Raw genomic sequence first — 12,644 nt, 5'->3', positions numbered from 1 at the left:
TAAACTGCTGTTTGTAGAAAATGCAACACCATGAAGGAATCATCAGAATCAAATGAAATTCGCAGCAAATGTCAATTATAGGATATTATGCAAATTAATAAAGTTTCAGAGCCATCGCGCGTGCGTGGCGCGCGCAGCGCCCTCTGAATTGATGCTGAAANTGACATGCCATCAGAATGATATACCGAGCTTTCAACAAGAAAACAGTTAAAGATACAATTTTCCCAACATATTTCCCGGAGAAAAAAAAACTCGGTTGTAAAATGCGGATTCGTGTATAGAAAATATATAAATATAAAAAGATTCGTTTAAACATTAATTTGACTTTCTTACCAACCATTTTTCATGGAAATAAATATATAATTCATAAGATATGCTATTAGAAATCCAGTTGTTATGCCCACTTCGTTAAAAGATACCATCATGCCTCGGCAACTCTACAAAAAATTCAATTGTAGTTAATAAATACATCAAAAAACATCAATAGTCCTTTTATTTCACACCAATCAGTTAAAAGTGAGCAAAAATATTTATATTAATAAAACTCGAAAGAATATCATGTTTAACGAAAGAATATAATGTTTAAACGACACTGATAAGCAGGCTTGGTCGATTATCTCTAGAACTACTGGACTGATTTTAATGAAGTTTGATGTGTACATACATTAATAAAATACATAATAAATAAACATTTAACAATTGTAAAACACACGCATGATCGTGCGTAGCACTCGTTGCAGTAGAAAGGCATAAAACTGCCACAGAACAATAGCCACAGGAAATGATGAACTGCCTTATTTCAAATATGAAATCACGCTGCAAGACCTGTATATCAGTAAGAGAGGATCATACCCCCGATTAACTCATTTTTGTTGTTGTTTATTTTGCAACCTCTGTTTCATACCTTCTGTCTCCAACGAATGTTACGCACGTTCATGCGTGTGTATTACAATTGCTAAATGGTAATTTGTTTTTAATTGTATAAATGTAAAGTCCCTGCCCAAATTATTAGACTCACTATTAGATTCCATGTAAAATCTTAATTATCATGTGATACTATACAGCTTTATTGTTTTGACGCGACCGAAACCGGTTTACATTTGTTTACATTAGTGTATCAATTGGTGAAATGAGACGATATATAATATAAATTCGATGATTGGATAAATTAGACGATAGATTATATGAATACAGGCTGTTTATAAAGTCCCGGACCCATTTTGATGTTTAATAACTCATAAAATAATAAAGATAGATTAAAAGTAATAACATAAATGGTTAGATAGACTCAAAAAGTTTCATGACCCTTGTCAATGAACTTCCTCGTGTGAAGAACTACGAACGAAAACTTCGTATTTCCGCAACTAGAAGAGCTTCAGCCACATGTCTTTTTGCAACAAGATGGTGCACCTCCTCATTGGGGTATCATCGTTCGTAGTTCTTTGAATGACCATTTTCCAGGAAGATGGATTGGGCGAGGAGGTCCAATTCCTTGGCCACCCAGATCACCCAATATAACGCCGCTGGACTTTTTTCTTTAGGGATTTATAAAGGACAATGTTTTCAGGAGGATCGTGTCGAACATTGATGACCTAAAAGCCAGAATTACAACCGCAATAGCCTCTGTGGATGCCGACATGCTTGCCGCTACCTGGCGTGAAATTGACTATCGACTTGATATTCTCCGTGCGAGGAAGGGGGCACACGTGGAAGTTCATTGACAAGGGTCATAAAACTTTTTGAGTCTATCTAACCATTTATGTTATTAATTTTTATCTATCTTTATTATATTATGAGTTATTAAACATCAGAATGGGTCCGGGACTTTATAAACACCCTGTATAAAATATTTATTATACCAGGTATTATATTATTATATTGTAATAATTAGATCAAATTAATAGACGCGCTGTAGTTTTTCAATAATGACATGTTTTGCACGAATTTATACGCAGTACTTTTATATTTAAACATACATGTAATGGGTTTTTATTCGGGAGATTTTTTGTATACTTCCTTTCTGTATTTATTTTTAACGTATTGCATTGCAATGTTAACCAATTGATACACGAACATAAAACAAGGGTAAACCGGTTTCAGTAGCTTAAAAACAATAAAACTGTATTATATCACCTGATAATTAAGATCTCGTCTAATAATCTTGTAGAGAACAAAGTGTAGTTTCACCAATGGAGGAAATGTATGGAATACTTACAGGTGGAGATATCTCTGAAATGTATGTACATTCAGCTGTTACTGATAATGAAATTGCTATTCCTACGATGACTCTACCAATGATAAGCATAATAAAATTGATACTTAAGAAAAGGATGACAGATCCTGTGATGAAGAATCCACATGATATTATGATGCCTGCTTTTCTACCAAAACTGTCCACAACATTTCCTAAAGATAACAAACAATTTATCTTCAATTGAATTGAATAAAAATTATAAATAATCCCTTGTCAAATTATTAGACACACTATAAGATTCTATGTAAAATCTTAATTATCAGGAGATACTATAAAGCTTTATTGCTTTTAAAGCTTTTTATGCGGCTGAAACCGGTTTGCACTTATTTAAGTTCGTGTATCAGTTGGTTAGCATTGTAATGAAATACGTTAAAAATAAATACAAATAGGAAGTATATAAAAATTGTTCCGAATAAAAGCCCATTACATGTACATTTAAATAGAAAAGTATCGCATATAAACTCGCGCAAAACATGTCATTATTAAAAGACTACAGTGCGTCTAATAATTTGGCCCAAATATTATAATACTAGTATGCTGCGCTCCCTGCTCGCTAACGCTCGCCAACCTCCGAAAATTGCTACGCAATCTTATATGGTTTGCTTCGCAAATCAAGCTCGCTTCGCTTGCTACTAACTTAGGTACATTGCAAATGCACAAAATTCTAAGAATTCAAAACAATCATTCAACTTTTATAAAAACTTTTCTGTAAAAACTTTTTTTTTTAAAAAAATTACATCTTTTTAGTAAATACTAAGTCATTAAAATAAATTTGAATTCAAATAAATGGCATGTAATTCATTAAACCTATTAGAAATGTGCTATAGTATAATTCGTGAGAAAAATCAAAAATCGTCAAATAAATTCGTAATATATCAATTTGTGAAAAAAAGCGCTTTCGACAAAATGCTAAAATAGAGATCTATCGGCAAAGACTACTCACTTCTGCCTAGCTTAATAGTATGAGATTGCCGCAGCTGATGCTCTCTGGTTATTTCAGTTTCCGTTTTTAAAAGCGCTATATGTTGAGCCACCTCAGCTAGATTTGGCATGTGACATTTTTAGCGGCAATCATGGGTCGATTCGCCGTGTAAGAGAAATAGTAACGTAAACAAAACAAAGCAAACGTTGCCACCGGCGGAAAAGAAATACAGCCAAAATTTGGGAGCCAAGTAAGAGAATTATATATATTAGATACTAATATAATACCTGATATAATAAATATTCTATATTTATATAATATATCGTTCAATTTATCCTATCGTCGAATTTCTATTATATATCGCATAATTTAACCAATTGATACACGAACGTAAGCAAGTGTAAACCGGTTTCAGTGGCATAAAAACAATAAAGCTGTATAGAACCTTATCGTGCGTGGCCAGGCACTGTAAATTACAGTTAGAAGGTAACAAAAAATGGCTACAATAACGTGGATAGCAGTTGATGTACAACTTATAGAATATTCTTTCTATTTAAATAAAACGGTTTGTTTTCTCATTGAATATTAGGATCTTCAAGAACCAATTTATGGAAAAACTCTTGGTCGTAACATGATTTGGACAATATACACGTGCAAGAAAATGCTACAGAAACATTTCATAAAAACATATGAAAACACTTAAATTAGATTAAGAATAGAAATTAAAAATACTTAATTTATTTTCTGTTAAAAAAAATAGCAAAGTTAAAAAAATAGCAATCTCGGACATTTCATTAAACTGCTGCTTCTTTCATCTAACTTGTCTATTGCTGTCAAGATATTATCACGTAATCATCCTAGAGCCGTAGTGGCGCAGGAGATAGAGCGCTCGCCTCCCAATGAGATGAGCCGAGATTGAATTCCCGCCAACGGCCGATTGATTGGAATTCCGCAAGCTGTTCGCACCAACCACAGCAAGCTGTTCGCACAAATATCCTCAGTGGTAGACGGATCATCGGTTAGTAGAGTCCCCTCGCCGTCTGGCTCACTGTGGGAGTTTTTCGTGATTTTCCTCTCTGTGAAAAGCAAATGCGGGTTAGTTCCATCAAGAAGTCCTCCACGAAGACAAATTTCACCCAGTACGTGATCCAGGAGTTCTCTGGTCTTCTGGATTGGGTTCAAAATTACAAGGCTACGGAGTTGAACATTGGTAGTCGTAAATCACGGCTTATTGATTTAGCTGTTATGGTTTGATTTTTACTTGAATTTTCTCTTAAAATGTTTTTTGTGCCTTAATTTCATGCTTTGTCAATCACTGCCCCTATGTGATTCCTCATTTTGAAAATTTTAATCACTTGCGTTCCTAGAGTTTTTATATATNTTAATCACTTGTGTTTCTAGAGTTTATATATATATATATATGTCTTTTTTGTTTAAAAAAAATTCCTGGAATTTGATACCTTTAGTAGTGCTGTGCCTGCTGTAATTATATTCTGAGTTACGAACATCCTATATTTTCCATGTGAAATCGATTCCCTTTATTAACTATGCACCCCTACTGAAGATGCGACATCAATATCTCTTCTGATTGTTACTGCTTATTTTCTTTGTAATGTTTGTTTAGTTTATTTCTAAGTAGCACTGTTTTCAGAATTTCATATTTAATTTTCTACCTATTTGTCAAAAATCTAATTTGAAAATTTTGAATATGTTTGCTTATGTAATTGAACTGTTGCGCTCATTTCGAACTTTCGAAGTGTCCCCGGGACGGGGTTAAGCTTGTTATTGGTAGTCGTAAACCCTGTTCAACAATGATTGTAAAATAAACTAAAAGCAATCATCTCATTTAAACTAACGCACAAATCAAGCTCAGAAATGGACATTTTATAGTTTTGGTTCTCTAGACAAGAAACGGATTCCAAATGACATTTGAAAAGAAGGTGGTTTAATCAAACAGGATATAGTTACATGATAAAAAGGAAAGGTGAACAGATGTAAGGAAGTTATCTAGCAAAATATTTCTGACTTAGAATGCATAGTGAAAGGGTACTAAAAAGATCCTTAAATAAATAATTAGAATTTTCAAAATATGGAGAGATTCCTAGAAATCGAAATTGGTAGAGCAACGTTAAATGATTTTAGTTGAAGAAAACCTTTGATTAGAAGTTCGTTGGTCGAGGGAAAATTGTTTATATATTTTCCATAGTAAGTCGAAGTTTGTCTAATATACGATCCCTGAAATTTGTCCCAGCTATTAATAGGGAGGTTGGTAAATTGCAGTATATGGGGGAGGACACAAATTTATCTTATTTTATAACCGTCGTAAAGCAGCCGATCCAAATTTGGTTTTACGACAGCTAGAGTTCAACTTCGTAGCCTTGTAATTTTGAACCCTAGTCCTCCTGGGTCAAGTATTGGGAGAAATTTCGCGGAGGACTTTTTGATGGAACTAACCCGCTTTACATGGAGACCACGAGAACCTCTCACGGTTATCCTGACGGGACCCATGATCCGTCTACCACTGAGGATATTTCACGTCAGCACTGAGGTCGTTGCAAGCCTGAATTCGTATCGCTGGGATTCAAAACCAATATTTTTTAATTGACTCAATTATTCTCAATACTGTAATTTTTAAAATACCTAACATTCGTCTCTTATTTTGTTTTGTTCATTTTTTCTCCGAAATCAATTTTTTTAATTCAATTATGTAAAACGAGAAATCTAGAGAACTAAAAACGATAACTTAATCATATTTGAAATATTTATAAAATAGCTATTATCTATAGTTTGAGTTCTGTAATTTAAAAATTTTCTTTTAGCTCCAACGTAAGTTTTTTTAAATAATAGCAAAAATATGCAATTTTAAAAAATTAAAAATGCTGCAAACAAATTAAAGTTATTATAGCCTTAATAAAAATAGATATTAATCTCTGCATGTTGAAGAATTAGTTAGCATCAAAATCTAAAATCGTCACTTTTTTTCTAAAAATGTTTCACAAAAGATTTACATACTCAGTAACACTAGGAAGACTAAAACTCAGAATATACCTATATTGCCCAAAAGCAGTGGATTGAGAAAGAATAACTAATGTATATAACTAAGAAATGTATTCAAAATAAATTTTTAATGTTTTTTCAATAATATTTACATGTATATAATAAGTTATTAGTAAATATTAAGAGTAGAAAAATTATATGTTGTACAAAAAGTTACAAAATTCTAAGAAATTGTGTCATTCTATACATCATTGTTTTTCTAATTGAAATTAAAAAGGACTTCTTTAGGCAATATAGTGCAATAAAAATGATTTGACGCGTTCACACAGTAAAAAGCAATAATCTTACCTCCAAAAAATGAAGCACAAAAAGCTCCAATTAGAACACCACAAACTACAAGTTCTTGTTCAAAATATGATAATGTGAATGTTTCTTTAAGTTGCAGTAGAGCTCCAGATATAATACCTAAAAAAAGAATTCTATTTTTAGGCTGATCTTAGGCGATATAAATTAGGGCACTTTAACAGCAGATATTGATATACATTCATTACTTATGCAATATACTTTTCTGTTACAACACCAGAATATTTTTTTTCACTCAATTTTAGAGTTATCTTAAACAATAAATATCCTTCATTTCACGTGTGAGAAAATAACACATAGTTACAGAAATATTTTATAAAAATATAAGAAAATACTTGAAAAATTACATTAAGGAAGGATTTAGTAGTTCTTAATTTATTTTCTGTTAAAATAATAGTGTGATTTCTTTACATTTTCTGGACAATTGCTCTTTTTTCTTTTTTTTTAGTTGAAATCTTTTACATAACTTACATAAAGAAAATGTCCAGCCTGACTCTTAAAAAAATTGATTCTTAAAAACTTTTGGATTCAATTTTTGAAAGGCTTCAAATTGTTTGGGCAACATGAAAGCAATCAACATATAATTGTTTTCAAAATATTGTTTAGTAGAAAATATCAAAATAAATATGTAGTAAAAAAAAAGGCTCGAGAAACATCAATGAAGTTTATAAATTAAATATAAGTTAGATTAATATTGTAAAGATTTTAAGTGCCGTTTTTATTTGTTCAGCTTGTAGTAACTAAGAAAAGGATTCCAAAGAAAACGATTCTAAAAATTTTATCATTATTTATTCAGATTGTAATAACTATTTTACATCAAAAAACTTTACTTTGCATAAGAAAGGAATTCTAAAAATTTTAACATTATTTGTTCAACTTGTAGTAATTATTTTAAGTAAACGACTTTATTTTGCATAAAAACAGATCCCTGTGGATAATCATTGCAATTACAGACATGGTTAGTTCGAAGACATGCGCACGAGCACTTTACGATAGAACGTCGCAGACAGATCAAAGTGGCAACCCAACCGCACACCGGCCGATCTACTGAGAATCAATCCACTCTCATATTCATATTGTATGAATAGATTTTTTATGTGTAGTATGTACAGTCGGCAAAAAAAAAGGATATTACCCTGAATAACTTTCGTTCTAATGATCAGATTTTCACAAACTAAGTGTCAATCTTAACGGTTCTTGGGGCCGATGTATAATATTCTAATTAATTAATGCTAATTATTAATTTAATTAAGTTACGAAATTAGACACATAAACATATTAAAATATTGAGAAAATACGGAAAATAATAAAAAAAAATAATATCAAGAGAATTGTTTTTCAAAAAGTATTTAAAAAAATATTTTTTATTTATCTAAGCAAAAAATATTATAAAAAATCCGTGAAACAAAATAAAGAAAAGATATAATCTCTTCATCAGCTCACACGATTATATCCGCAAAAGGAGTGCTTTCTAATATTGTATCGATAAAGCCAAAGCAAAATATATCAATACAATAACGTGAGGAGCACTCAAAAGATTGAAACGAAAATAGAGCACATTAAGTAAGAAATAAATACGAAATAAAGCATATCAAGCAAAACACAGAAAATAAAATGTAAAGAAATTACAGAACAAAACACGAAAGGAAATCTATATAGTGAGGAGCGAATTAAAATGAACTTACGCGTAATTTAAAATATTTTCGTAATAAGATTGCAAGATTATAAAATATGAAAGCAGAGACATAAATAAAGTGATTTCTTATAGCACATTCTTAATACAACACTGAAGTGCGTTTAATTTGTTAGTTAGCTTGGATGCTCCCGAAAATGGATGTGCGCAATGTAATAATATTATACTTGACAATTTTAAGTTTATAATTAATAAGGTTGACAATTTGCAATCACTCACAACGACAATACAATCACTCACACTTTTGTATTGATATATTTTGTTTTGGCTTTATTGATATAATATTAGAAAGCACTCCTTTTAGAGGATATAATCGTGAGAGCTGATGAAGAGATTACATATATATATTTATTTTTTTTTGGTTTTACGGATTAATATTTTTTTTTCTTTTTTCTTTCTTTTGCAGATTGTACAGGGTGCTTCAATGCTTCAAATAAACGAGGCCAAAGCAAAGTATCAAAAAAATATATATATTATTTGCACACAAGTACTACTACAGGATATTTGAGGTATCCTTTTGAAATGTGTGCAGAATGGATTAGTGTCCCCTCACTAGAGGACAGGTTGATTTCGGCCAAATTACATTGAAGCATCCTATAGAAACAAAATGATCCATGCCTATATCATAGCCAAAAAGAATTCCTCCAATAGAAGCGATGACGGCAGAAAACACTACTAACGAGTTGTTTTTTTCAACAGCACCTATAGAAATAAAAGAAAAATATTAAAAGACAATAATAATTAATTATTAGTCCATCAATCTGTGTTTTTGGTTTAAAAAAATATTTTTTCTTAATTGCAGCTTCTTTTTTGTTCAATGAGTGTTGTCCTTATAAATAATTTCTAAACTAATAATTTTGAATACAATTCATTTCCCAGAAATGTTTAGTTTAAATAAATATTTTCTTTCTTAAATCTCTTCAAAGAGATTAGAATTCAAAGAGAATAGAATCCCTTCTATTATCCTTAGCCCTGGTTTTCACCAACATTTTCAGGATGATTATTGTAAAGTGTAGAATATTAGGGGTCTGGTTCATTTCATCGACAATCACTTCATCGACAGACAATTTCATCGACAGACCATTTCATCGACTAGGTCATTTCGTCCACATGGTCATTTCCTCGACAGAGTCATTTCGTCGATAAGGTCATTTCGTCCACATTGTCATTCCGTCGACAGCGTCATTTCATTGACAGGGTCATATCTTTGCCAAGGTTATTACGTCGACAGGGTCATTTCATAGACAGGGTCATTTCGTCGACATTGTCATTTCATCGACAAAGTCATGCGTAATTCTGAAACTATTTTAGAGATTTAATCTAAATATTTTAGTATTATTTAGGAAAATGCTATTATTTAATTTATATACCAATGTAAAAATCTTTATTGCTGTGTATTGTTTAAATTGCACTAAAAGAAGTTCGCTTTTTAAATTAATTGATAGATAGCGTTTAATCGAGAACGGTTGATGTATCAAAATCTACTTTTCTATATCTAAATCGTAACAACTCGACTCTTGTTTTCAGGATAGATAAGGAGTATCTTCAGAACATTACCGAGCATGAACATTACCAACTATAGGAACGCAAACATGATGTTTAGGTATTTATCGAGGCGGTTGTAGACTCCTACAATATTTAAAGTGCTACTCATCGGTCAAAAATTTTTAGAAGCATAGGCGTAACGTTGCAAGCGTGTTAGTGTTTGCTCTTCACAAAATATTTTTTTTCTATGGATAGTGAATTTAATAATAGTATTAATTATTAAATTCTAATATATTATTAAATTATACTATTATTATTCCAATTAAATAATAATATTAAAATTTTATAATAATAATAATAGTAAATAAATGATGAATTATTTCCTTTTTATTTGCAGGATTTAAATTAGACACATTTTGTTTAAGAGAACATTAAAAAAAATCAAACCTGGAATTTAAACATAAGAAAAAACAACTATTACTCAACAAAAAAGAAAAGAAAAATCTTGCAATTAAAATTTGACCACTTTTTAACTAGTTTAAGTGCTTAAATTTTTAACTGATTTTCTGTACAAGATGAAAATACGATTTTCAAACGCTTTCTGACCACTATTAGCAGAATATATCGCTAATCAAAATTTTGATTATTTTCGGCCTGAACAAGCCAGGAGACTCAAAACTAAAATGTAGAAAAAAAAAGAAAAAAAATGCATATACATATTCAAAATATTAAGTTTGTTCAGTAGACTAAAAATAAGAAAAAAATTTATAAAAATTTTCACGCATAACAAAAACCACAAGGACAAAATTTTACAATAAACTTCTATCAACATTTACATTTCCACTTTTTTCGTTTTGGTGACAAAAATTAACATTTCTTTTTCAGTAAACTTATCAAACATGATGTTTAAAAACAGTTCCGATTACACTTTTTAAAGGACTTTCCTTAGTGCTCGCCTTTAAAATATATACTCTCATTACAAATTTTATTAATTTAAATAAATTTTCATTCTCTGGCAAATCGAAAAGAACAACATTTTAATATTTGGGAAAAAAATAAGTTTGCTAAACTTATTTTTACTTAAACATTAATGAGAATAAAATCAGATGCATATGGACAACCCTCCTCAATGATAAAGTCAATTTATTTGTTATATTGTAATTAGTTTTAAATCATAAAATCCAATTCGACAGGTTTCCTCCCTTTTGGAACCTTTTTTACATGACCATTTCGATTGCATCGCATACCGAGGATGTGGAGTCATTTTGAGTTTTTCTGTTTTTTTTTTAAAAAAAAGGAAATTAACGATGTCTATTTTATAAGGTAAACGAACTTATAAATGTTTGGGGAGCATATAGAATAAAATACATATTAAATTATTAAATATTAAAACGCTATAAATTAATTAAATAAGAAATAAAATATACTGGAAATGTGAGAACAAGTTTTTTGTTTCAAATAATATTTCATTTAAATTTTACAAAAGTAAATTTCACAAGAATTGTCAGAAACTTCCCTCTTCATCAGTATAGTTGACAAAGACATGAGGAAGAGGGTTAGAACAAATTTTTTTATCTACAATATTTCCCAATATGTTTTCCAAATTGGATTTTCATCTTATTTTTTCCCACATGCATTTTTTTTTCAAGATTTTTATAATACTAGGAAGTTCCACCCCTTGCTCACTTCGCTCACCAACCTTCGTAATAGCCACTCATACATCTTAGTTTGTTTTTCCTTATATCGATATTTTTTTAAAGAGAAAATATATAAATATTGAAATTTTATGTGAGAAAATTTTGTTAATATGCCAATAGTAACAAAATAAATGATTACTTGCATATGAAAAAAAATTAACTGAGCTTGAAAAAATAAATATATAAACACGGGGAATATACAAATTTTTGATAAAACAAGAAGTAATTTTACTAGCTAACTATCTAAAAGATTTGTGTTTCTCTGATTAAATTCTTTGTAATCAAACCATTGTTATCATTGCAAAAGTTTGTTCCTTTTCTTTTTTTGACAAGATTTTAAACTGTATTAATACGTATTACTCATTGCAGGGAGCATTATATAAGTATAGTTTTTTTTATCGACAGAGAACTCTTGCAGCTGAAATGGCCTGTTAACTGAAAGACCTTGTTAATGAAATGACCTATCGACCACGCGGTTTCATTATCTCACAGATTCATTATATACTGTCTTTCTTTCCTTACTAATTTCATCTTTCATTCACTCCTTACATCAAGAATCATTCACAATAGTTATTGCAATTGCTTTTGCGATGCTAATCTATAATAATGTACATTAAAAACTAATCTTAGAAATAAATGTGTTAAATACGACTAGAAAAAAAATGCGTAATATACAACTTAAATGCGTAAAATGTGTAATATACAACTTAAATGCCTAAAATGCAGTTACAACACAAAATATAAAAAAAGTTTTTCCAACGTGATGTGAATAGAGGAATAGGCAATTTTCAAATAAAATGCTTCTTTTCTGGCAACTTCAGCATACTATTAAGATTTTGCATCAGGCTAGGCTTAAAAAATTTTAATACAAATGTACTACATTACAAAGAAGTGCAAGGACATGACGTCCAATGTAAAAAATCATAAAACTAGTTTCAAAATTACGCATGACTTTGCGTACGAAATAACCTTTTCTACAACTGTCGACTAAATGACCCTATCGACGAAATGACTTTGTCGAACAAATGACCCTGTCGATGAAATGACCACGTCGACGAAATGATCCTGTTGAAGAAATGATCACGTCGACGAAATGATCCTGTCGACGAAATGACCCTGTCAACGAAATAACTTGTCGAAGAAATGACCCTGTAAAGGAAAAGACCCTGTCGACGAAATGACCCTGTAAATGAAAAGACCCTGTCGACGAAATGACCCTGTAAATGAAAAGAC

At 30.6% G+C, this 12,644-nt stretch overlaps 1 protein-coding gene across 1 annotated transcript in view; it reads right to left on the bottom strand.

The window, feature by feature from the left end:
- Positions 1 to 12,644, bottom strand: part of LOC107450544 (solute carrier family 2, facilitated glucose transporter member 12) — a 49,154-nt gene that overhangs the window by 25,101 nt on the left and 11,409 nt on the right. Inside the window, exons 2-5 of the mRNA XM_043041244.2 lie at positions 8,848 to 8,931; positions 6,522 to 6,638; positions 2,216 to 2,406; positions 334 to 437 (exon numbers count right to left, since the gene is read on the bottom strand). Of these exons, the coding sequence (XP_042897178.1) occupies positions 334 to 437; positions 2,216 to 2,406; positions 6,522 to 6,638; positions 8,848 to 8,931 (496 nt within the window). The remainder of the gene's footprint in view (positions 1 to 333; positions 438 to 2,215; positions 2,407 to 6,521; positions 6,639 to 8,847; positions 8,932 to 12,644) is intronic.

Source organism: Parasteatoda tepidariorum, chromosome 7, assembly GCF_043381705.1.
Source record: "Parasteatoda tepidariorum isolate YZ-2023 chromosome 7, CAS_Ptep_4.0, whole genome shotgun sequence".
Classification (NCBI taxonomy): domain Eukaryota; kingdom Metazoa; phylum Arthropoda; class Arachnida; order Araneae; family Theridiidae; genus Parasteatoda; species Parasteatoda tepidariorum.
Note: the sequence above shows the minus strand (reverse complement) of the source record. Positions and strands in the feature narration are given on the sequence as shown.